General features: G+C 44.5%; 1 protein-coding gene across 1 annotated transcript; it reads right to left on the reverse strand.

The window, feature by feature from the left end:
• LOC8053906 lies at positions 1-26,753 on the reverse strand. Its single transcript, XM_029974833.4, has 6 exons — positions 26,569-26,753; positions 25,746-25,796; positions 19,869-19,985; positions 3,885-3,923; positions 1,106-1,290; positions 1-245 (listed from the first exon to the last, which is right to left on the reverse strand). Exons 1-6 carry the CDS (start codon positions 26,648-26,650, stop codon positions 84-86), a joined length of 636 nt encoding a protein of 211 aa, XP_029830693.4. The 5' UTR covers positions 26,651-26,753; the 3' UTR covers positions 1-83.

The following is a 26,753-nucleotide window of genomic DNA, read 5'->3' on the forward strand; positions in this document are numbered from 1 at the left end:
TTAAAGTTAGCATATACGGCCTTTGTGTTTTTTTTTTTTTTTTTTATTATAGGCCAAAGGCAAATAATATGCGACTCTGCAGCTTATAATTCGGCGCGACCGCGTGGTTTCTCGGTGCTGGTCGGTTGCTCGGAGTCGTCGTAGTTGAGGCATTTCTTCCATTCCCTTGTGACGTTGACGCGCGCCTCGGCACAGCCGAAAGCATACTGCCAGGTACCCACGTAGATCTTAAGCGTGAAGTCGTACTGAAATGAGGACATTGCACGACGAACATAATCCATCTGCGGAGAGGACGCGTACACAGAGAAGCAGACAATCCGTCGCACCAAAAACACTCGAATCATACAAATAACAAGATAACACAGGAGGGATGTGCATGTGACGCCATCTACTGACAGGTGCAGCGAATAGACGACGCCGTCGTCTGCTTGCTGCGCACATAGAGTTATCGTAATGTACGCTAGAGGTTCAACTGGCGCTAGTGTACTGTTGCATTTTGAAGCAGACAGCAACCAGTCCAAAATTGACTTCCGGGTAATGCATTTCTATAGGAAAAAGTAAGTGCATGTTCTCCTGCGCTCGATTATAAGAGCAAATATCACGAATAATTCGTACGTAGAGCAGGCCCTCGTGAAGAACACAAGCGAACTGTGAGAAAAAAAAAGAAAAAACATTCCCCCAGCAAAAAACAACGAAACGAACAAGAAAACGGATGGAAGCTGACCGTTGCGCGACATATGATGGATTTGTGTCGCTTCACAATTTCTGAAGAACCCTGCTTGAACAACCCTTAGTATGGAGTTAAATACGAAAAAGAAATGACTTAGTGGCCTATGAGCAGCCTGAATGAAGGAAACTTTCCCTCAATTCCTCCTTTCCACTCCGGAAAGAGGGAGACTCTCCTCCTTTTTGCGAGTAGTAACTCGGAGACCCGCTCATCTTGGGAGAGGAGTTGAGGGAATGGAAAGAAGGAAACTGGGAACCGCTGTTCTGCCCGGCAGAAGGCCAGTTTGTGGGTCGGCCTTATTCGAGACTTTACCTATCCTTGGTCTCATCGGTTTCGCGACACAAGTAGCGCAGAGAGAAGCCTGCGACTTGAACTCACGGGGTAAAACTTGCGGCACACTCGGGCGGTTATCTTGAAAGTTTCGTTTGGCTTGACCCTGAGTGGCATGTCAACGTCGGGGTTGGTGAAGTTAAACGTCACCGTCTCTCCGAAAGCACGTAAATCCTCAGTGTGCTGCTCCAGCCACATACCTCCCATCAACTTTCCTTCGTTTACGTATGGAACTATAAAAAGAGAACAAAAAATTATTTTAGACAAGCTTAAAGGGGAAAAAATGTTTTCAAAAGTTTCTCGAGCAACTGTTGCGGTCACCCATTTCTAGGGCGCATAAAGCGCGCAATCGGATCCGAATCCTTGGCGAACGCTAACGCGCAGCACTCGTTCTCGGTTTCCGAGCCGAGCCGAGCTGGTACCGAACGCCGACGCCGCGCTCGTGTCATGCCCGGAGAAGGCGTCGAAACGAAGACAGAGTTTGGGTACAATTGCCGCACATGCTACTAGGTCTTTTGGTAGGGCTCTATTTAGAACTCACAGGGACCCAATAGGCGTCATGTAAAGAAGCGGTCCAACCGCTCGTACATCCTACACAAGACAACGGAGACAGAAGCCTCTCCGGCCACGCCTCGAAGATGCTCCAAGACATGTTTGCTTCGTACATTTAGAGAACATGTCGGCAGACAGCTTTGGAATAACCAAGGGGACAGGAAGAAACAGGCCTTACACAGTGTCTCCAGACTGCAATGGGAGCGCGGCTTCGTGCACCTTTCTGTTCACTATCAAAGAAGAAATCGGCTTTGAAACGGAACTCTAGTCGCTGAGGGCGTCATGGCGTTGCTTGCAGACATAGACTTCAGTGCTTGGTCGCTGCCCTTCATCATGCCGTAGAGATACTCTCCAGGGTCACCCCACACGGCCAAGTGGAATCGAAGGTACGATGTTCGCGCATCTTATCGTCCTTGCAGTGGTTGCTGAATTACGTGCGTGCCTTCGAAAGCACAAAAGTGTTTCTGCTGCGTCTCCCTGCGCTCCGGGTTTACAATGTTCAACGCATCATTTGTCGTAAAAGAATTACAATATTATCATCAATGTTATAAGGCTCCGAGAGGAAGTTTGACCGAATGCCCCGGTAATACAACGATACAAAAAGAGCAACTAAGTAATCACATATATATATAGATGACTCCGGCGGATCTAACACTGGAACACGAGTCGGGGAAATTAACACCTGCAAATAAACAAAACTAAAGCTTTCTCACCGAATGTGAGTTGATGTGGTTAGTTATACCTTATGAAATTTAAAGGCGTGGTTATTATTATTATTATATTTTACTATTATTAAGTATATCGTGGCATATGTGTCCAGTTGTAGAATTTTCCAATATGCGGACGACAATGTTCTTGTCTCTAGTCATCTCAATTATGATCATGCTTTACAATTAGTTATCACTCCGCAGGAGTTATAGACAGATTTGACACTAATTTTATTAAAATTCCAAGACAAAACTCGTGTGCTTTAAAAATCTGTGGAAACGTGTTGACTCCAGCTCGTCAGTTGCGCTACATAAATCAGAGCGCGCCTTCGTTGTAATTGCTTCTTAGAATCTATAATATACTTTTTTTTATTTATATAAATGAGTGAGTGCCTCGGATGACCCACCACTTCGATTATATTCGGTACTTGTGTCTGAACGCCCGTGACCACGGAGAAGAGAGTGAGCGCGACTCAATCCAGCAAGTTCTGGATCATCGGTTTTCGGGAGGAAAAAACAAAACGAATTTTGAGCCGCTGATTGTGTTTTGGGTAGCTGGGCTCTCATGTCATGAACACATAAGAACCTTGGCGAGCATAAATACCCTGTCAGTGTCCCTTCCCCTTGTTATTGCCTTGTTTTCAGAGGCAGCGGTGGCGAACGCTCTCGTCGACAAGGAACAGCTCTGTCTCCTCTTTTTGTGTGTGATATTCTCACGAATGAGAGTTGATGAGGCGACGAATGACTGAAGGAAACTAAACGTTTAATAAAACAAAATTCTGCCCCCCCCCCCCCCCCCCCCCAAAAAAAAAAAGAAGAAAGAAGAAAGGGCTAGCGTCACAGGCGACGATGGCGGCGTAACACAACAGGATCGAGCGCTGGGGCACAATGATCCCGGACCGCCACGCGGAGTACCTTTTGTACCCATGTGGGTTTCTGGAACATTTGGCGTAGAAGGTTCAAAGCGTCCCATACGCACATTCGCGTTCAAACGCGAATGTGCGCATGGGCCTTAAAACATTCGTACCTCGATCAGACGACAAGGTTTTTGAACTTACGAGAACGCTAAATTGAAAGAATAAAGAAAAGAAGCGTCCGTTCTCAGGAATCGATCCTGGGGCCTCCGCGCGAAAACGAAGCACGGTAACCATTCGGACACAGACTCGCTCGCTCGGCAACGCGCATGGCATTACTCCCCCTTTTGAAAGCGCCTGAAAGGATGCAAAGCGACGCGACATAAAAAAAAGCCGAATTTGCTCGCAAGGGGCATGCGTCGACCGTTGACTTTGGCAACTTTGTTGGCCTCTTTATTTTTTTTTTTTCACAGGAAAAGAACTGCTCCTTGAAACTTTACGAGTTTCAAGGAGCAGGGCCACCTCAAGTGCCACCTCAATGCACATTCGGTGAAAGTTCGAGCTTTCTTTGTGCAGACGCAGATCTGTTTGGCATTTCTTACAGCGTAGGATTTACCGGAGCCGCTCTATTGTACGCGAAACCTAAGTTTTTCTCTTTTTTTTTTTTTTTTCAACGTTATATTAGGAAATGAAGGGCTGGAGATTCGTACTTACTGCCTTTATTCCACCAAGGATGGAACTTCTGCGAATAATCTATTGCAAAAGAGCGAGACGAGAAAAAGAATGTTAAAACAATTATCCGCACAGGTACGTGTTGACAACCACACCTGTTGACTGATTGGTTGGTTGCTACGACAGACTCTTTTCAAAAATTGATGAGGCAACATAGCGAACGCCGTTCCTTGGGCACGAAGCATGTGGCATTGGATCCGAACCCTCGCTGAAAGCTGACGAAGTGCGGATATTCTTTTTCTCATATTTTATGTTGATGCTTTTTTTTTTTTGTACAGTTGTTTACGTTTGTTATTTGCTATTCGCGATAAAGTCAAAGCTCTCGTGTGCGTTTTCACATTGCCAGTCTTCCGCCTGCTGCACAAGCGTATCCCCTTACAAAGATGGTCTAGGGTCGTCTATGGAACATTCTGTGGCATGCTATCATCCCCTATGGCCTTCTATAGTCGGCCGTAGAAATCCATAAATACAGCTACAGCCAGCTATAGAAAAGTCTATGGCCACGAGTTTAAAGACTGTAGATTAATAAATTGTCTTTATCCGCCTATAAGAAATTCTATGGTCCTGACTCTAAAGACAGGGAAGCAATAAATCCTCTTTACCCGCCTATAAAAAAAAAAATTATGGCCCCGCGTCTAAAGACTGGGAACCAATACATTTTCTTTACCCGTCCATTGAAAATTTTATGGCAACGAGTCTAAATATTCCTCTTACATGCTCGCGGCGGCAGCGGCGGTCTGCTAAACGATCTACTAAAACTCCCAACACGGTCTTTTGAACTTTTTGACTTGGGCAACTTGATGTTTTCAAGTGGTCGCATTATATCACCGAAGACAGTATCATTTTAGTCGTCTGCTGTGATACCCAAGTCATGGTTCGAGGGTCTTTTATCACTCCCGGTACCTACTTTTTATAGGTAAAACGCTACAGGTTAGAAAATTAAAGCAATACTAAATTTCTGTGATACCGGTGAAAAAGCATGACCCAGGTTATGTTCTCTGCTGTTGCAACGAGTCTTGAAAACCATTAATTTTGTTTTGCTTGGAAAATCCATTGAAATAGTTGTGCAACAATTAGAATTAATTGTTACCCCCACCAAAACTGAAAATCGATTACACTGTAATCAAGCAATAGCTTGATTGCAATTTTCACCACCAGTGTACTGCTTTTCAACACTTCATTGTCAACACGATTCATCAGAATTATTAAAAAGATAATTAATAAATTTTAGTTAATTAGCCTAATTATCTACATTTCCTTTGCTCAGTGTGTTGAATTAAGAGATGGGGGCTATTCTAAGAGACAATTCAAATAATGTATTAAGTGCGAGTAATATTTGCTCCGCCTCTCCGTGTTTTTGTGACAAATGATGGTTCACCGGCAAAGTCGGATTCAAAAATTAGACTGCCATATATACAGCTAGTGCGAACATAGCATATGTAGAGAGGGGTGGGGGTGCGAGTGCGATGTCGCTGTGTTGTTGCTGTTGTGTGGGGTAGTGTTCTGCTTGTGTTCTGTGTGTTTAGAGGTGTATGTATATCTACCATGCAGCTTTCACAAGTCGGGGGAACTTGAAGGAAATATTTTTTTTTAGAGTTTGCTGTCTAAAGAGAGTAATAGGTTAAGCCATAGAGAAGTCTTTAACTCGAACCATTAGAAAAGCTAAAGAGCGCTATAGCTTGACAGCGATAGGGTTATAGACAAAGTAGAAGAGGCTCATAAAGGCGACCATAAAAAAAATGCTAAAGAAAGCCATAGAAAATTTTTTTAGCTAATTGGGCCAAATAGCTAAATCCGACCATACAAAGAATTTTCTATAGCCGACCATAGGACATTTTTGTTCAGAGGTTAAACAAAACTGGATTTAGCCCCCAAAAAAGCATAAAAAAGTTACGTTCGATTGCCATGGCCCCCCGCCCTCGTCACGCCCCCCCCCCCCCCCCCCCCCCCCCCAGTCCTCCAATTTTCGCTTTGTGATTTCAACCACCCTGAGGACGCAGGCATCGTCTCGCTGGCCGCGCTGGCCACCACGGTCCCGACCTTCTTCATCGACACACATTGTCTGTGTCGTCTGCGTCGTCTGCGTCGTCTGGTCCTGCCCTGTCGACGGTGTCGGTCCCAACCTCCTCAGCCCCAGTGCAATCCCATAGTCCATCAAACCTGCTAGCATTGGCGGCCTCAGCTCTCGGCACTCCATCACCCCATTATGACATGTTCGGCTGTCTCCCCCTGCTGGCCGCATAGCTGGCACGTACCGTCCATCCCCGGCGTGCACTTGGACCTCAGGTGGCGTGTCCTCAACACTCCACTTCGTGCCTCGCACAGCAGAGCACTGCCCCTCGGGTTTTCGACGAATTCCTCGCGCACGATGATCTTCTTCTCCGCACTGTAGACGGCGAAGGACGGCCGTGCACCGACCGCGTTGACATATCTGGTCGTTGCTGTCTCCTTCACGTATTCCCGGACCCGTTTTGCCGTCCCCTGAGATTCGACCTCTTACAGCAGCACCCGTGGCACGTCATATCGCTCCGTGAGCTGGTTCACCCTCTTTACCCACCGAGTGTTGATGCTTCGAAGGTGGGTGTATTTCAACCAGGGTGTCGAACCGGAACCGAACCGAACCGAAAACCGGAACAGAACCGTTATTTTTAGCCGAACCGGAACTGAACCGAACCGAAATCTTCGCCGCCATCTTGGAACTGAACCGGAACGGAACCGGAAAAAAATATAACGGTAACCGGTTCAAAACGGTTCACGGTAATTTTTTTTTGTTAGTATTACAAATTTATTATTTGGGAATAAAAAATTGGCACGTGAATTCCTCTAAGTATTGATCAAATCGTCATATACAGAATTCCAGTGTATAATAAATCCTGGTTTTTTGCGGCGCTTTCTTATTGGCACTATGAATAGCCATGTGTCACATCGTCACGTGACGTCATAATCTCAAGACATGCTGTCAAGTAATGTCACATCACGTGACCCCGTGACGTCACGTGACTCACCGCGTAAAGTCGATTCAAATTGAGGACGTCGCTAGATCTATTAACGTTGTTGATACCGTGACGTCACATGACATCACAACTTCGCACTGAGAGTCCCGTGACACCATGATGTACCCGATTGTCATGATCCCGAGTCAAATGCTCTGGTTCATGACAACCCGTATCGCCAAACATTCGGGTAACGGCTCGTGTTCAACTCAAAGATTATGATGGGCCCGAGTCCCACTAGAGCTAGAAGCAGAAGCAAACGAAAGCGACAAGCCTCAGACACATGCAGCATGTTCGCGATGGTACCTTTATACGGCTTTGAGCTGTTCGGTGCTCGCGAAGTTAGCAGGAGTGTTTACAAGGCTGCAAATGGTACCATCGTGTGCATGATACTCGTGTTTGAGCATAGCCTTCTTTATTCTACAAAGCCTGTCAAATCGCGAAATACTCTGGTTTAAGACTAGCCGCTGTCGTTTGTTTCTGTTTGTCGCTTTAGTGGGGCTCGGGCCCCATTATAGCCCAACTAAAACTATATCTGAAGATTAGCCCATGCTTCGCTTTGCCAACCCTGCTTATGATTATGATAAACACTGAAGGTGCATATATTAGGATCAGATCACGTGGCTGATAGTTCTAATTGCGAGTTGAGGAGGGGAAAGCTGTTTCATTTCTTTCTTTCGACTGTCTCTCATTTCTCGGAGGAACAAACTAATGGATGCTTTTGCAAGTTATCAACGTCAGGGATTACAACTTGGCAGTATTTATTGAACTGAAGGTAAAAAAAATGCTGCACGGCCCATTTTACATGTATGCACACCATTGAGGCTCCCAAACATGTTTTCGTAATTGCTGAACTGCCTCAGAAAGTTGTACCGAGAATAGAAGTGTTAAAGGGTCTAAATGTGACGTATTAGACCGACGTTACATGAAACTATTAGTGTGTACGAGAGGGATAGCTGAAAAGAAAGATCCTAGTGGTCTCACGGGGATAGCCAAACGTTGGCAGCCGCTCTAAGTCTCACAGGAGTGTCGTTCTCAAGTTCTCCAAGTTTCGACCGCCCTGTATTTTGTTTAACCTTCACAGTTTGGTGCAAAATAAAAGCAAGGAAGTATTACTGTTAACGAGTGACACAGATATAATTGTCGAGTGAACACCACTCAATACGGAGCAGGCAACCCCTGAGGAATAAAAAGTATCTTGAGGAGCAACTAAAAAAAAGGGAGTGGGGAGGGGGGTAGTTTTAAAGCATTCTGTGTCGTAAAGATTCCTCTACCGCGCACTTTCGGCGCAGACTAGAAAGCGTGGCCTGGAAACGATAGTGACAGATGGGTACAGTTGGTACAACTTTTATTTGTAAAAACACTCTTGCCAGAAAGAACGTTTTCGCCGCGCCAGATACTCGCGCCGTGTCTAACGACGATGCACCAACAAGAAAAATGTGTGCCTCTCAAATACATAGCTTGCACTGAGCGCGAAAAGTTTGCAGCGTGCATTTTGCCCCATCGGGTTTGATATTCTCAGCAAGAAAAACTTGCAATGACAACCAGTATCTAGTGCGATTACGTCACGTGCAAACCATGTTAAATACTTCAGCTTTCTGGTGAAGTGCGACGTTCGCAACACTAGCAGTAGACGTCCAAGGTGTAAAGTTGTGTAGTATTTATAGCAGTCTCGCGATGATATACGGCAGCCTAATGAAATGTTGCAGCACATGACTGATAAAGAACACAGTCGTGAAGTAAGGTCCCAAAACAAGTGCACGTAAAACATAAGATAACATTAGTAGTATCTCGCGACGTTTCGAGCTGAGGCAAGCTGATGCCCAAAAGTGACTTATATTAGGATTCTAAAAATCTTCATTTGCCCTGCGAGGAATCTATGTTTAATTAGGAATATCATTTTATGCATTTCTTTGCATCTTTTTTTGCAGTAAAGCGTTGTGTAAGGGATTATTTAGAAAAAATTTCGTGTCATCTCCTTATTTCTGCACATTTCGTGTATTTGCCTTGCGATATATCATGTGACCACAGTGTTTTTTGGCATACCCTGCAACCCAGTATTCTACACTGCAAAACAGCTAACAAAAGCACGTTGCCGAAGATTCAACAGCTGGCGTATTTTCGAGTATCGTCCTTCCGTGTCGGTCTCAGGCGGTTATGTGAACTTCATAAAGTCAAATTTATCGATGATAATACAAATATAGTTAATTCCTGTCTGAAGATTTGGCAGCATAAATAGAAGATCCTCACCTCAAATATATATAAGTAAATGCACTTTTAAATTATCTGAAAGATGTTCTGCAAATCTTTTTCGGCGCTTTTATCCTCCATAGACACGTTAGAGGTGATTTGGAAAAGCTTTAAATAATGTTGTTGTTGTTTTTTTTTTTTTTTGAAGCTAATTTAAATAACTATATGTGTTCCTCACGCATATATAACTTCTCAAATATATAGAAGTTTATTATTTCGTTTTTTATGTGTTTTTATTATCGCCTTTTTTTACTGGAACGAATGATGGAACTATGACGATTGCACACTTAAACTCTCAGAAAGTGTCCAATTAAGTAGCTTCCGAATTGAGTAGAGCATAAAATCCCACTTTGTTCTATTTGACTAAAATTATCAATTAGAGAGGGTGATGCTTATTTGCAAATTAAATTGACCGGCATTTTGTCAAGAGAAAACCTCAGAACCAGGCTATGCCAGTTTATCCAATAAAGAAAATGTTCGCATGGGTAAGCACTGTTTTAGGTCAGATTCGATCTCAGTACGAAGGTGCTTATAGGTTAGAGTGAACAATTTCAGCCACTCCTTTTCGCATGATTCGTCGCCCGCATCATGGTGCTGAGAGCAAACAATGCTAGTTAGAAAAAACAAGCATTGCGATTGTCGCTTAGTGTTTTTATAAAATATAGAGTGGAAGGACTTGTCCCGTGACTTTCGTGACATTTTTAAAATTATATTGCCTTAAGATCAGTCGTCTCGTCGTCATATATATATTGTGAAACGTATTCCGTAAAACACATTTTATGGTATATATGGCGACAAAGTGCCCATTTCATGATTTTATTCACTGTAATTAATTTCTTAGTTCAAGGGCAAAACCACGATTCAACATCTAATACTGGGTGATTTCAGATAAGATCGACCAAAGGATGGCTAGTCGACATTTTCAAATCAACTGATGTTTTTATATGTTATTGTCTAGTGTCTGGTATGAACGAATCCAAACTTAGTTTTGACTAGAAAAAATACTTGGGGACAGGAAAAATCGTAAGGCATGAGGTGGTGGACAGTTGCATTAACGCGCACTGATGGAGGGGGCCCGTTTGAGAGTGAATAACTAAAGCGATAATATTAGGAGAACTCTAATACGTTTTAGGCGCAAACTATAGGTATAGCTTGCTTGTAATATAAAGTAATCATATTTATTTAAAATTTATTTATTTTTCTAAAAATTGACAAACATGCCTGCTCGAACGACAAATGGCAAACTTTGGAGGTCTGTATCTCATGAAATAATTTAATCATTATGATATAATTTGCAGATATTATTCTACTAATATATAGCTAATATTTAAAAAATAACTAAGGTATCTGTGTGATACAATAGTTAGGATATATTTAGTCAAACATGGAAAACAAATCAAACAAAGAAAAATTCCGATGCGAATAAAAAAAAAAACACCACCCTCGATTTTTTTTTTAAATTTAAGGTAACCTGTTATACTCTATTTCGGCATTCATTTCCATTAAAAACATGTTGCATCATTTTATTGAGAAAGAAGATACAACTCCCCAAAATAGGGTCCTTTTTCAAAGCCTACACTTAGCAGTGTTTTATACAAGAACTGACTCTGAGTTCCAGTTTCATGAAACCAACACACATCTTTTATATATTTTTATTCAGATTAGGCCAATGATAACTAAAGAAATCGTTCACACACTTAAATTAAGGAGAAACTACTGTGTACAAAGAGGTATCATATTACGGACTAGTGATCCGAGAAAAGATCATGCAGCCATCGGCCACTAGGAACTTTGTTTACTTTATTCTCCTGCGACACTATATGCTATTCCCTCTTCCGCTCTACCTTCATCTCTCTCTCTCTCTCTCATATATATCCCTGATATATATCCAGAACAAAAACATGTTCAAGCATTCCCTTTCTGCGTGGTAGTGCTCTGTGGCTAGCAAAAATCATTTCCTCGCTAAGCTCACGATTATGCCAAAATAGTTGCCGGAAACCGCAGACGACACTCGTCGCTAGTTCTGGCAAAACGGCCGATACAATCTTTTTTTCGCATTTCCCCGCTCGCTGTCAAGGACAAGGGGGTTCGCTTCAACCAGCAAAACATGGCCGCCGACGCCTGTTTACTGAGCAGTCATGCCTGTCGCCATCTCACTCGCTGGCGTCACGGGCGATAATATCAGGCACAAAGGGGCACACCAACCGGCAGCATTATCCACAAATACTCGAGCCTCGCGTAAATGCATAGAGTGTAAACGCTGTCGCCATGTTATCGTAGTAAGACCGCCCCCCCCCCCTCCCCCAACGGGGGACTGCAGTACGCGACGGCGTACTAACACAACGGCGACGATATCGACATCGCGGGCTCCGAATTTTCCCATAGTTCTACTCCACGGGCATTCCTCGAAACGCTTGATATTGTGTACGCCCGCCTGGAAGGATTTCAGGTGCGTAGTTAAGATAAGGCGGTTCTCCGCGGCAAAAGAAAGCAATTTCACAAAAGCTTAAAAGCGGCGGCGACGCGTGTGCGGTGAACGCTTGTAGTTTTGGTGTAGACAGGGTGTGTGTGTTCTCGTTGTTGACACCAGCCGGCGATAAGGCACTGCAGGCGGTAGCTCAGTACAGCAAGGGCTAATCCGAGTGACCATCAACGTAACCCCACCGCCAACCCCTCGCGAACCGGTCGCCGACATGGCTCAGGCTGTGTCATGAACCACGTGGTAGAAGCTCGGGTGCTTTCATATCAGCGCGTGGAGGGACGACAGTGCGATTCCGGAAAGTCTTTTTCGAAGGCCGCTGACCACAATTTTTTGTCTGGAGACTTTCCCTCTTTCTTCCTTTGACGTGGATCAAGCTTTGCCGACAGCCTCAGTTGTGACCTCTCTTTTCAAATGTACGTTTGCAGTGAGTGAGCTCCTCAGCCTCGGACTTGTCACTTGTGCACCCAGTAGTTCTTTCACTTGGCAATTATATGCCATCAGTTGGGGTTTAATTTCTATTATTTATGTATACATTACGAAGACGTCCTGGAGCTCCGAACGAGTGTTTTGTGCAGATTACTTTTGCAAACACAAAAAGACTATACCAAAGCAGCGGAATTTTCGAAGTGTTGGCGAGTTGGACCTAAACTCGTTGAAGCAAATTCTTCCGCCTGACCGTTCCACCAAAGTGAGTGCGACGGACTACCTGTGCTACCATTGCTTCATGCACATCACTAAGGAGATCTCGATGCGAAGCTCAGAGCAGTGCCCTGACATATTTGTGCCAGCTGAAGAAGCAATTGAAGATCTAAATCGCAGCATACTACCTACAGATGTGTCGCCGCTGAGACAACCAAGCGTCGTAAGAAGTCGGGACAGGCCTGCCTATGTCAAGAGAAAGCAGACAGAACTGGAGCAGGTTGCTGTCAAGAATATACGCTCAAGGCTACGTATTGCGTACGACAGGGACGCACCATCGGGGTCGTCCGAACCAACATGCTCCACATGCACTGAGTGGGTGGACAACTTTCGGCAGGCCTTTGAAACCGCCACCTCTCTCCGGGAACGTTGTCAACTGCTTACACTCCTGCCGTCAACACTGACGAAGAATGAGGTTCAAAAGATGATTCCACAGGCCTCAATGTACCTCATCAGTAAATCCCGAAAACTCAAGGAAAAGCATGGCGTGTGGTATGAGCCGGATCCTTATACGAGGTGCAAGGTGAGCCCTGAGAACCTGTCTGCTGCCCTAGAGTACTTCACGAAAGACGAGCTACAATGTTCGCGCCAAAGTCCCAACCAGAAGGACGTCATCTCTGTCATGCTCAACGGAGAGAAAACGTTCGTGCCAAAGCGCTTCATGACACGCTCAATACGAGAGGCCTTCCGTATATACAAAGACAAGCATCCCGATTCCGGCGTTGGGCTAACGAAATTTTATTCGTTGCGCCCTAGATGGGTCCAATGTATTCCACACCAGGAAGTGTGCGTTTGTGTGCGCTGCGCCAATTATTATCTTTGTATTGCCGCTCTAGAGAACGTTACAGGCTCAACATTCAACACTGGTGAAATGAACTCGGCATTTCTGTGCGACCCAGCAACAGAACTGTGCCTTCAAGGAGACTGTGATCACTGCCCAAAAGGCCAGTTTCTTACACTCCAGGAACTTGATATCCCGGAGGATGAAGAGATTGTGCTTGCAACATGGGAGTCCGGCGACCTTGTGAAAAAAACTTTGGAACCTGAGACTTTCCTAAACGTCATCCAAGTGACGGTTGAAAGTTGGGTACTTCACAACCATATCCGGCAAACGCAAGGTAAAGCGATCTAGGATGAAAAACAGTGCCTGCAACGCGGGAGCATTGTCTTTCATTTTGACTTTGCTGAAAACTGGACCATCGTACTTCCTGACGAAGTGCAAGCATATCACTGGAAAAAAAGAACAAGTTTCGATATTTACATGTGTAGTGACGACTAGAAAATCTACAAACAGCTTTGCCATCATCAGTGAGGACCTGTGTCACGACGCCGCTCACGCTTGCTTAACTCTAGAAAAAGTGAAGGAATGGGTTGAAGACAACGTTGCGGTATACTCGTACGTGACGTACGTAAGTGACGGCGCCGCCAGTCATTTCAAGAATCGCTACCAGCTTCACCAATTTGCAAAGGACGATTGCCCACAAGCCCAGTGGTTATTTTCTGCATCTGGACATGGGAAAAATGCATGTGACGGGGTTGGCGGACTCGTGAAGCACCAGGCCACGCTGAACAACCTGAGAGAACGTTCAGTAAGCGCAATTCAGACGGCCAGGACAATGGTGAGCGTTCTATCAAAGAAACTGAAAGGCGTGCATCTTGTATATCTGGACGAAGATGAGGTTGTTCGGTATCGTGAACAAAAAAAAGAAGAGTGGCTGACGGTGCGCGCCTTCCCTGGCATTCAGTCTTGGCACGCGTGGCGGCTCAGCAAGTCATCAACTGAAGGGACCTGTGACGTATATGTAGCACGGACAGTCGGATCTGCTTGGAAGCAACTTTATTAAATGGGTACAGCGAGGAAAACCTTAGCGTAAAGTGCCGAATTTGATTTCCCAAGGACTGCTCATTTTGAATGCAGGGACATCTTATTTATCACATTTTTCTTCACGGGGTATTTAACCTACTGTTTTTGTTGGTGGTTACTAATAATTTTTATCTGATCACTATAAAAAAATCCCAAAATGTTATCCTCGAGCAGGATAAAATATATCGGCTTGCCACGATTCATTCATACACCGAGAGCATCGAAGCTGCTCCAGTTAGGCACTATGGCATCCGTCACCTGAAATTGTTTGTAATCGTAAATACACAGCCAACCTAAATATGTTACTATTATATCTTTGTTTTTGTGTGTGGAAGTAAAGTTATTTATTTTACTCTAGATGTAAAATATACCGGAAGGTACAACTTCACACTGCATCATCTTTTCTCAAATCATTAGTCTCTAATATTATACCACTTTGTACGCTTATGTAAAATGCTGTATATAGTTTCTCCTCCCTTTTACTGTGTGACCGATCGCTCTTTTTATCAATGACCTCATCTGAATAAATGTATATAAAAGATTTGTGCAAGTTTCATGAAACTGGAACTCAGAGTCACTTCTTGTATAGGACACTGCTAAGTGTAGGCTTTGAAAAAGGACCCTACTTTGGGGAGTTGTTTCTTCTTTCACAGTGCAATGATGCAACATGTTTTTAATAGAAATGAATGCCGAAATAGAGTATAACAGGGTACCCAAATTTTTAAAAAATCGAAGGTGGTGTTTTTTTTTTATTATTCGCATTGGAATTTTTCTTTGTTTGATTTTTTCCCCATGTTTGCCTAAATATATTGTAACTATTGTGTCACTCAGATACCTTATTTATTTTTTCAATAATAGCCATATATTAGTAAAATAATGTCTGCAAGTTATGTAATAATGATTAAATTATTTCATGAGATACAGATTTCCAAAGTTTGCCATTTGTCGTTCGAGCAGGCATGTTTGGCAATTTTTAGAAAACTAAATAAATTTTTAATAAATATTATTACTTTATATTACAAGCAAGTTGTACCCATAGTTTGTTTGTAAAAAGTTTTAAAATTCTCCTAATTTTATTGTTTTAATTATTCACTTTCAAACTTGCCCCCTCCATCAGTGCGCGTTATTGCAACTGTCCACCTCTCCCTGCCTTACGATTTTTCTTGTCTCCAAATTTTTTTTCTGGTCAAAACTAAGTGTGGATTCGTTTATACCAGACACTAGACAATGTCATATAAAAACATCAGTTGATTTAAAAATGTCGACCAGCCACCCTTTGGTCGATCTTATCTGAAATCACCCTACTGCGATACAAAGTTGTACCTGTCACGGATATTTTAGGCAACCTACTTCACTTCGCGAAAACATTTCGATTCAGGTTCAATGTATGTGACTCTGGTAAACGAAGGGAGGTTGAGTCGTATAAACACGACGTTTGGTATGTTAATGAAGATTTTCCTTTCTTGTTGTGTAGGTATAAATAACAGAATTTTATAATTTTTGTACCTGAAAATAAAACTGGATTGAACAAACGATAAAAAAAAAAGAAAACTATATACTGTAAACGACCTATTTTTCGTGGGCTCAATATTTCGCGATTTAGGTCAAAGCTGAAGTTTTGGAATAATTCGTGGGTTGTAATTTTCTCGACGCGGTGGAATCTCACTATAAATTTCAATCTGTTTACATTTTACCGAAATTGTTCGCGGGACCCATTTTTCGCGAATTGTAGGCGATTCGCGAAATTCTCAAAAATAGGTCCTTGCAAAAATCAGATTGTTTACAGCAGTTAGTTTCATGGCCTAAATAGTGCCTATTGACAGAACAACGCAGAAAATATATTCTCAATTTAGCGGTTCAAACCGGTTCGAACCGGTTCGAACCGGTTTGAACCGTTATTTTTGCGCCCCGGAACTGAACCGGAACTGAACCGAAAGCCGTGAACCCGAACCCGAACCGAACCGATAAAAATATCGGTTCGACACTCTGATTTCAACACCTGGCGTGCCCATCGTTGTTCCGGCAAAGTGCATAGGCGCCGCTCGAGAAACAGTTTGCTGCTGGTCTCACGGGCTTCGAAGCAGGTCCTGCTTCGAAGCCCATGTCGCCCAGGTCGCACTTGCTAGTAGTGCTTCGGTGTGTTCCCAGCGATAGGCGACCCAGCTCTCGTTGCCTCACTTCCAGGTGTCCTCGTGTACGTGCCGACAGGCACAGCACGGCATTTGCGAAGGTCAGGCCCCGCACCGTTACCATTTTCCAGAGTGCCCGCATTGTCTCGTACCGGTTGAAACTCCACATTCCCCTGCATCCCAGTAGCCCTTGTGTTTGTTCGCCGTGGTCCGCAGCTCGGTTTCATGTTGTTCGAGGTACCTTCGTCCCGACTGCAGCGTCACTCCCAGCTATGTATATTCGGTCTTCCACCCGACATCTTCGCCCTGGATGTTCACCATCTGCGACAGCTGTGTCGGGGCATCCTCTGTTTCCTGTGTGTCCCGTTGCTCCACCCCTGCTTGAGGACTCCAGACTTTCTGGGGTTGAACCTTATCCCCAGAATGGTTCCCTCTGCTCCGCAGGTGTCCAGCAATTTCTTAAGCTCCTCCAGGGACCCTGCCACCACGTCATTCATATACAGGGTGTCACAAAAGAAAATTTGCACGGTCTTTTTTACCGCAAAAATAAACTAGGCCTCGCCGAACGCTCCTTCTCCGCCCAAAGGTAGGAGCTGGAGGTCACAACCAGATGCCAAAGTTTCAGCCCGATCCGATAACTTAATCAAAAGTTATAAGTGGTTTTCTGAAAATTTCAATGGGAAAATGGCGGCCGACGCAGTTTTCAAACACATGGGGCTCTATGGCACCAGAAACCGAAAACAGGCAAAAATGGGCTCCATTTTCCCATTGACATTTTCAGAAAATCACTTATAACTTTTGATAAAGTTATCGGATCGGGCTGAAACTTTGGCATCTGGTTGTGACCTCTAGCGCTACCTTTGGGCGGAGAATGAGCGTTCGGCGATGCCTAGTTTATTTTTGCGGTAAAAAAGACCGTGTAAATTTTCTTTTGTGACACCCTGTAGATCAAGGCAGGGACCCTTTCATCTTATTGCCTCCCCTTTTCACCGTAGTCCATGCTGAAACCCAAGCGACTGTATTGTACTCCAGTGCTCTCTTTAGCCTTGCAAAATACATGAACAAAAGTGGTGAAGACAGGCACCCCTGTCTCAGTCCCCTTGTGGCCCTTATGGGTTCGGTGAATTCCTCGCTTCACTGTACCTCAACACTGTTGTCTTTGCATATCTCTTGAAGCAGGTCCCTCCATTCCACAGGCATTCCCAACTGCTCCAATACTCTCCACAGCAGCCCATGGTTCACAGAGCCATACGCCTTGGAAATGCCCAAGAAGCCGAGGTATAGAGGCCTCTGCTCATGGTTGGCTATCTCCATGGCTTGTGTGAACACAAGCAAGTTGTCCTCCAGACTTATTCTCTTGCGGAATTTAATTTGGGGCTACCCCGTTATCCTCTCGTTCTCTGCCCAGCTCTGTAGGCGTTCCTTTAGTACATGCATGAAAATTCAGTAGAGCACCGAGGTCACTGTTATCGGACGGTGGTTTTTCAGGATGAGCTTTCCTCCCTTCCCTTTGTACAGCGTCCTGACCCGGTATCTCCTCCAGTCCTCCGGTATCTCCCTCGTTTCCATCACACAGGAGAGCCCCTCTCGGAGTTGTTCCCTGGACTTTCTTCCCTTTTTCTTCAGGAGGCTTTCTGGAATGTCATCTAAACCCGTTGCCATGTGGATATTCATGCGTCGCATGGCCCTGTTCAACTCGCCCTGGGATATAGCTCGGAGCTGTTGGGTACCTCCTGTGCTGTCCCTTAGGGGGTCACTCAGTCTTACTGCACCTGGTTCCTCGAAGCCCTCCGCCATCGCTACAGCAATGTGCCTGATACATTGCTCTCTAGTCAGGACTACTCCGTTCGTGGCATCCCGTATTGTTGTTGGGTTAAGCTCTGCCGATCTCTCCTCACCTCTGACATGTTGCCAGAACTTTCTTGGGGCATCTCTGCCACTGCTTCGCGATTCCTCAAGCAGTTGTCGGTTCACCTTCTTCATTTTTCTCTGCGCCACAGTCGAGAACTCAGTCTTTTTTCCTGGTATTCCTCCCATGCTTTGAAAATATATCCTTTCTGCTCCCTCATGTTAACTGCTTCACCATGTCTCTTGCATGCCGCTCTTCTCTGGTCTCTTGCCTCTCCAACCTCTGTATTCCACCATCTCTTTCTTCTTCGTCTCTAGTTCCGGTGTCCACTACTTATTCCCTTGACCTTTGTAATCCGCTTGCACACCCAATTCACAACGTCTGTGTACGTCAGATGGGTTCATCCTCCGCCTCCTTTTTCATCTCCTTCACCACACTCTCCATTTAATACTGGTCAGCCCCTTAGGTGTCCTTAGCATCGACGACTGTCTTATGTTTGCCCCAAACTCCAGTGTCAGTCGGCGATGACCACTTCCAAGACTCGCTACGACAGTCACATTTATTGTCATGTCTGTTAGGCTTTCATATAGTGCTGGGGACATGAGACAGTAGTCTATGCATGATGAACGTTCCCCAACTTCCCATATGATCTTCCTTTTACAGTTGACTACTCCGTTCACCATCACTAGTCCCATTTTTTTCATCCAACGTTGGAGTTCCCGGCCGGTTTTGTCTGTCCTCTCATCCAGTTCTTCTATATGCGCGTTAATTCGACAAGTAGAATGGTGGGTGGGTTCAGTTCTTCCGCGTCCTTCTGCAGGCAGGTCACGTGTGCCTTGTTTGTTTCCTCGGATTTGTTTCCAGTTCAGAGATACACTATTCCGACTGCCACCTTCTTCCCTATCCTTCCTGTCACCTTGAGGTGCTCCACGCAGCTTTCCCTTTGTGTTTCCCATTCGCCTGTAGTCGCCCCCAGAAAGCTACACCTTTCCCTTTTCGGTATTCATCTCTTCTGTTTTGGCCCTGCCAATAAGTGAATTTCTCGTGTGCCGGTGGTACCTCCTCATTCCTCAGGTGGGTTTCCACCAGTCTCACAGCCACAGGACTCTCCTCTTCCGTTGAAGCGTGTAGCTCCTCCCATTTCGCTGCCTTTCTCCATCGTTGCATGTTCAGGAAAGCCAGAGTTTGTCGCCTTCTCTTGTGCCTCCTGTGTGTTCTCTCTCCTGTCTTTTTTGACTGTATACCCTCACCGCTGCTGTCACCTTTGGTTGTTGGTGCTTAAAATTATGATCGCCAGTTATCTCAGGCTTTATCTGAAATCAGGAAACGTTTTTCCGTCCTCTAGACATGTTAAAACAGTTCGCGACAGAGCGAACCAATATCAACTGAGCTTTCCAAGATCGTATCTAAAGCTAAGGAAGTCGCTTTTTCTTTTTTTTTTTTAATTGTGACGAACGGCAATCGCGTTTGCTCTGAAGCTTCAAGATGGCGGTGCCCACTAGCAGATCGGGGAACGGAGTGCCGATAGTCTGAGCTTCATTTAGTGGCTCTAGTTAAAGCCTTACGGGCGGTGGCAACAAGGAAAAAAAACAGTACCGCCCCTCCGCATGAGTTCCCCAAGTCAAACTGAGTCGATCTAATAACGTTGGTCTGGGTATAGATTGCACGTCAGGCAAAACAGAGCGTGGATATATACTTACTGGCAACCGCGTAGAATGAGATCTCGTACGTCGCATTCTTCTGGTAAACGCAGGGGTCTCTGTCACATGGAGTAATTGTAAGATTGATAAGCTGCCTGTACTTCCAGAGTTCATTCCCTGCGAAGCATGTAAATGAATGTTTTTGTTTTTATTTCCTTGGTTCAGGTTGCGAGGCGGCATACCACGAAGATGCGAGTTCTTCATTCAGTTACTGCAAACGATCATTCAAACGTTGCAGTTTCGTCACCAATATACAGTAAGAATTGTTATTTCACACACGAAACGCTGTAACTAGAGAGTGAAAAAGAGTTTTTAGGTCTTGGCTAACATTTTAATAACTACGAGAACGCGACGGGAGCGGTCGACCGGTCGTGCCCACTTGCGTCACCTCGGCAAGAGAGGTCCCGTGTACTGACCTTCGCACACCGTACCTTCGCCGAGAAATGTTCGCGCGTCGCAAGCAGCAAGTCGCCGGTGATCGTTGCCCACCTTACTGGGTGTGTTCTGTTGTGTTGAAAATCGCAATCGCGAGAATGCCGCGCCGACGGTCGCGATCACGACGCCGCCAAAGCAACCGCGCTCCTGGGAGCCGCCATTTTTTAACTGCGCTCGTCTTGGCTTTATCCAATGTCTCAATACGAATACTGCTTGCAAGTAGGGGTGTCGCGAACTTTTGTCGAACCAGATTTTTTGGTCGAACTTTCAGGGTTCGACTGGGTCGAACCGGTTCGACGAACCTTCGAACTTTTCCCCAGATTCGACCGGTTCGACTTTGTGGACAGTGTGGCCAGACCTTGATACAAGCATGTCTAGGTTTGGAGAATTTCTTTTTTTATGCAAAGGGTTATTTTATTGTGTGAACAACTGCAATTAAAAGAAACTAATTCTATTCACTGAAGAAGTTAATGACTTAAATTTTAGTACTGTATTGACTGAAATAGCCGATCAGCGCTGCACTTAATTCATCTCTTAGCCATTACCATCCAATCCGAAGCCAACTGGCCAGCCTGTCGCGCATGCGCACACGAGTCGAACCTCAATACAAGGTTCGACGAACTTTCTACTAAAAGTTCGAAAAAGTCGAACCTGGTCGAACTCGAACCGCGGCCGGTTCGCGACACCCCTACTTGCAAGGGCGCAAAAGGCTTTCTGCGCACGCACGATATTTTCGAAAAAAAAATAGCGTACGCTAAAATGGCGTATGTAAAGCTCAAACCGCAGTTGGCGTTCGACGCATGCCCAGCGGCGACGACGCTATTCTTTGCGTACGCATAAATTTTCCGTACGCTATTCTAAAACTCCCTTCGTATATATATATACACGAAGGGAGCGATATATATATATATATCGCGCCACACATGAATAGTATACGTAACGTTTGCTTTTGTCCCGATGTGACTACAGGTTTTCCCGCTCATTTTAATCCACGCGACGACCAATTTAATCCCGGGGTCACTCAATTTAATCCAAGCGCCATACAATTTAATCCAAGCGCCACACAATTTAATCCCGGGGTCAGTCAATTTAATCCACAATATATATATGGACTTATTGTGTTCAGTGGTCGTGTTTTGCTTACACATTCGGTAACTTAGAATAATTGTTTATACAATTTGAATTTTTGGGGGGCAATTGAGAATTTGATCACTAATGTGATTACTTTGAGTTACTAGTCCCACTATTGACGAGGCTTAATTGATATGTTGGTTACTCTTTTTACAGCACAGCTCTTAGGCACCCGTTTCCGGCTTAAGCGGCGTCGGCGTCGCCGACGCCGTCGGCGTAACCACGCGGTGCATGATGGGCAAATTCCCCCGCTAAATTTAGCGGAAAATTTCCCCGCTAAATCTAGCGGAAAATTTTCCCTGCTAAATCTAGCGGAACATTTTCTTCGCTAAATTTAGCGGAAAAGTTTCCCCGCTAAATCTAGCAGAAAATTCTTCCCGCTATATTTAGCGGAAAAATTTCCCCGCTAAATCTAGCGGAAAATTTTCCCAGCTAGATTTATTGGAAAATTTGCCCCGCAAAGTCGAGCGGAAAAGCTTCCCCGCTAAATCTAGCGGAAAATTTTTCCCGCTAAATCTAGCGGAAAATTTTTACTGCTAAATCTAGTGGAACATTTTCCCCGCTAAATTTAGCGGAAAATTTTCCCCGCTCTATCTAGCGGAAAATATTCCCCGCTATATTTAGTGGAATATTTCCCCCGCTAAATCTAGCGGAAAATTTTCCCAGCTAGATGTATCGGAAAATTTGCGCCGCAAAATCTAGCGGAAAAGCTTCCCCGCTAAATCTAGCGGAAAATTTTTAAGCTAAATCTAGCGGAATGTTTTTCCTGCTAAATCTAGCAGAACATTGTCCCGCTAAATTTAGCGGACGATTTTCTCCGCTAAGTCTAGCGGAAAAATTTTGCTCGCTATATTTAGCGGAAAATTTCCCCCCGCTAAATCTAGCGGAAAATTTTCCCAGCCAGATTTATTGGAAAATTTTCCCCGCAAAGTCGAGCGGAAAAGCTTCCCGCTAAATCTAGCGGAAAATTTTTACTGCTAAATCTAGCGGAACATTTTCCCCGCTAAACCTAGCGGAAAATTTTCCCAGCTAGATTTATCAGAAAATTTGCGCCGCAAAGTCTAGCGGAAAAGCTTCCCCGCTATATCTAGCGGAAAATTTTTAAGCTAAATCTAGCGGAATGTTTTTCCTGCTAAATCTAGCAGAACATTGTCCCGCTAAATTTAGCGGTCAATTTTCTCCGCTAAATCTAGCGGAAAATTTTTCCCGCTATATTTAGCGGAAAATTTCCTCCGCTAAATCTAGCGGAAAATAGGGAGTTTTCGTAGACCGCGTTTCCCCCTCCGCTAAGCCCTCCGCAACGAAGCAGCCGCTACTGCGCCGGCGCGCCGATGGCCTTGACTGTGGAGTTCCGGCTAGCGTAACTGCTTGCGGAGAGCGTTGCGGGACAGCGGAAACGATCTACGAAAACTCCCAAATCTTCCCAGCTAGATTTAGCGGAAAACTTGCCCCGCCTAGAGGAAATTTTTCCCCGCTATATCTAGCGTAAAATTTTCTCCGCTAAATTTAGCGGAAAAATGTCCCCGCTAAATTTATCGGAAAATTTTTCCTGCTAAACTTAGAGGGAAATTTTCCTCGCTGTTTAGCGGAAAAATTTCCCCGCTAAAATTTGCGGAAAATTTTCCCCACTAAATCTAGCGGAAAAGTTTCCCCGCTAACTTTAGCAGAAAATGTTCCCCGCTAAATCTAGCGGAAAAATTTTCCCCGCTGAATTAAGCGAACAATTTTCCCCGCTAAATCTAGTGGGGACATTTTCCGCTAGATTTAGCGGAGAAAACTTTACGCTAGATTTAGCGGAGAAAACTTTACGCTAGATTTAGCGGGAAAAAATTTTCCGCTAAATTTAGTGGGAAAAATTTTACACTAGATTTGGCGGGGAAAATTTTCCGCTAGATTTAGCGGGAAAATTTTTCCATTAGATTAAGCGGGGAAACTTTTCCGCTAGACTTGGCGGGGCAAATTTTCCGCTAAATCTAAAATTTTCCGCTAGATTTAGCGGGGAAAACTGTACGCTAGATTTAGCGGGAAAATTTTTCCGCTAAATTTGGTGGGAAAAATTTTACACTAGATTTAGCAGGGAAAACTTTCCGCAAGACTTAGCGGGGAAAATTTTCCGCTAAATCTAGCTGGTAAATTGTTCCGCTAGATTTAGCGGGAAAACTTTTCCACTAGATTAGGGAGTTTTCGTAGATCGTCTTCGCCGTCCCGCAAGGCCCTCCGCAACCCGCTACGATAGCGGGAACTCCACAGTCAAGGCTATCGGCGCGCAGGCGCAGTAGCAACTTATTCGTTGCGGAACGCTTAGCGGAGGGGGCAGCGCGGTCTACGAAAACTCCCTATTAAGTGGGGAGACTTTTCCGCTAGACTTGGAGGGGCAAAATTTCCGCTAAATCTTGCTGGGAAATTTTTCCGCTAGATTTAGCGGGTAAAATTTTCCGCCAGATTTAGCGGGAAAAATATTCCATTAGATTTAGCGGGGAAGCTTTTCCGCTGGACTTTGCGGGGCAAATTTTTCGCTAAATCTAACTGGGAAAATTTCCCGCTAGATTTAGCGGGGAAAACTTTCCGCTAGATTTAGCGGGAAAATTTTCCCGCTAATTGTAGTGGAAACATTTTACACTAGATTTAGCGGGGCAAATTTTCCGCTAGGCTTAGCGGGGAAAATTGTCCGCTAAATCTAGCTGGGAAATTTTTCCGCTAGATTTAGCGGGGAACCTTTTCCGCTAGATTTAGCGGGAAAATTTTTCTACTAGATTTAGCGAGAAAACTTTTCCGCTAGACTTTGCTGGGCAAATTTTTCACTAAATCCAGCTGGGAAAATTTTCCGCAAGATTTAGCGGGGAAATCTTTCCGCTAGATTTAGCGGGTAAAAATTTTCCGCGAAATTTAGTGGGAAAAATTTTACACTAGATTTAGCTGGGAAAATTTTTCGCAAGACTTAGCGGGGAAACTTTTCCGCTAAATCTAGCTGGTAAATTGTTCCGCTAGATTTAGCGGGGAAAATTTTCCACGAGATTTAGCGGAAAAAATTTTCCACTAGATTTAGCGGGGAAACTTTTCCGCTAGCCTTTGCGGGGCAAATTTTTCGCTAAATCTTGCTGGGAAAATTTTCCGCTAGATTTAGCGGGAAAAACATTCGGCTAGGTTTAGCGGGAAAAAAAGTTTCCGCTCAATTTAGCGGGAAAAATTTTAGACTAGATTTAGCGGGGACACTTTTCTGCTAGACTTAGCGGGGAAAATATTCCACTAGAATCTGCGGGGCAAATTTTTCGTAAAATCTAGATGGGAAAATTTTTCGATGGATTTAACAGGAAAACTTTTCCGCTAGATTTAGCGGGGAAATTTTTCCGCTAAATTTAGCGGGGGAATTTACCCATCATTCACCGCGTGGTTACGCCGACGGCGGCGGCGACGCCGACGCCGCTTAAGTTCGAAACGGGTGCCTAGGAGCTGCGCTCTAAAAAGAGTAACCAACATATCAGTTAAGCCTCGTCAATAGTGAGACTAGTAACTCAAAGTAATCACATTAGTGATCAAATTCTCAATTGCCCCCCAAAAATTCAAATTGTATAAACAATTATTCTAAGTTACCAAATGTGTAAGCAAAACACGACCACTGAACACAATAAGTCCATATATATATTGTGGATTAAATTGACTGACCCCGGGATTAAATTGTGTGGCGCTTGGATTAAATTGTATGGCGCTTGGATTAAATTGAGTGACCCCGGGATTAAATTGGTCGTCGCTTGGATTAAAATGAGCGGGAAAACCTGTAGTTTTCCGGACTTTAGCGAATTATAGGGGGCGCGCTGGCCAGGCAAAATGGCGAACTAAAGAGGTCGTTGTCGTCGTTCAGCAAGCGGACCACCATAAATTTCTTGCACTGCAACGTAAAATCGGTATTACATGTGAAAGCAAAGCAATTTTTCGACGGTAGAAACCTTCTCCTAGACAGTGCGTAGGAATGTCATGGCGGGAGCATAAAAATAATTACTGGAAACGATGTTTGTTTCTATGCTGCCTCCGAGAACCGAGCAGAGATAGCAGACGACAGAGCCGAATTTAAACGACCTCCTCTCCTGAGCTCCTCGCCGTTGTCGCAACGTGGTGTCGGTTTCGCTGGAGTCGGCAATAGTTGGCATATTGTATTGTCACCCAAACCGAAAATGTCGAGTCATGGGGGCATCTACGGCGTCTGATATTTCGTCGTGGAAAGCTACTGGGCATGCTAAGAACGCGTTCGAGACGGCGACCGTTGGAATAAACTAGGTGAGTAAAAAACGCGGAAATATTTAAACGAGTTCTTACGACAGTCCTGATAGATGGTTTGGTTGACGGCTATTGCAACACGACAAATATCTGAAAAAGTAACAACAATACAAAACACTTCCCATCAAATCACTATTCTACATGAAAAAAAGAAAAAGATGCAACGAATAATTACACGAAGAATAGACCCTTTTCAAAGGTCCATTAAGCAACATTGGCGGCCGCCATTTTTGAGGCACAGAGCGTGGGATCGGATCTGAGTCCCGGAGGTGCCCAAACAATGGCGAACTCGCATAATTGGTGCAGCAGCTACCAGATGGTGCAAGCAATAATGACAATGGTCCATTGGTTACGTACAAAGTTTATATCACACGCTTCTAGCAGCAACGACGCCAATCAAAACAAATTGACGCCGCACTCGGAGAAAGCCAACAAGGAATGCCCTTTCAAATGCGTCGAGTTGATCAACCATGCTTCTTTGTCTGGTCCTCGTCTTTCCGCGCTGTTTTTAATTCAAAAGAGAGCTTTTATATTTTTTAGTGTGATATATAGGCAAGTAGGTAAGACGACATTATAGCTACTATTTGTTATTCGTCGCTGCAGTCTTTGTCAAAATCCCCAAACATGCCTCAGCGAACAACTGCAACCTAAAATGCGGTCTTTATTTCGAGTCGACTATGTTTAGTACCTACAGCAACGCACAAGCAACGTAAGTTATTGTAACTGTTTCTTTATTTCGTTACGTTTAGAAGGCGGCAACGAATCTTAACAACACGTTTTTGCTAGTTATTTTCTACAACGGGCACAAGACCGCTTCCGAAGAGCAGACCAAAGAAGAGTGAATAAAAAAAAACTAACTCACCGTTACAAATTTCCTGCTGGATTTGGAACTGTGCCCCACAGATGGCCAAGATAGAAACTGCCCAAACTAAGGCGCCGTTCATCCTGAAAATTGGAAGTGACCTAAGCGTTCCAGCAGTTCTTTACTAATACGTAGCTGGAGAATTACCTTTACCGCAGTGCCTGGAACGCGTCAAAGGCTGTTGT

The sequence above is a fragment of the Ixodes scapularis genome, unplaced genomic scaffold (assembly GCF_016920785.2).
Source record: "Ixodes scapularis isolate PalLabHiFi unplaced genomic scaffold, ASM1692078v2 PGA_scaffold12__126_contigs__length_90152505, whole genome shotgun sequence".
NCBI lineage: Eukaryota > Metazoa > Arthropoda > Arachnida > Ixodida > Ixodidae > Ixodes > Ixodes scapularis.

What these genes read in the sequence shown, in the direction of transcription:
- LOC8053906 (XM_029974833.4), bottom strand. Translation starts at nt 26,650, where the DNA reads ATGAACGGCGCCTTAGTTTGGGCAGTTTCTATCTTGGCCATCTGTGGG. An exon ending in AACCATCTATCAGGACTGTC is followed by an intron (nt 19,986 to 25,745) that starts GTAAGAACTCGT and finishes CATGCTTCGCAG; the next exon opens with GGAATGAACTCTGGAAGTAC. An exon ending in CTCATTCTACGCGGTTGCCA is followed by an intron (nt 3,924 to 19,868) that starts GTAAGTATATAT and finishes CTTTTGCAATAG; the next exon opens with ATTATTCGCAGAAGTTCCAT.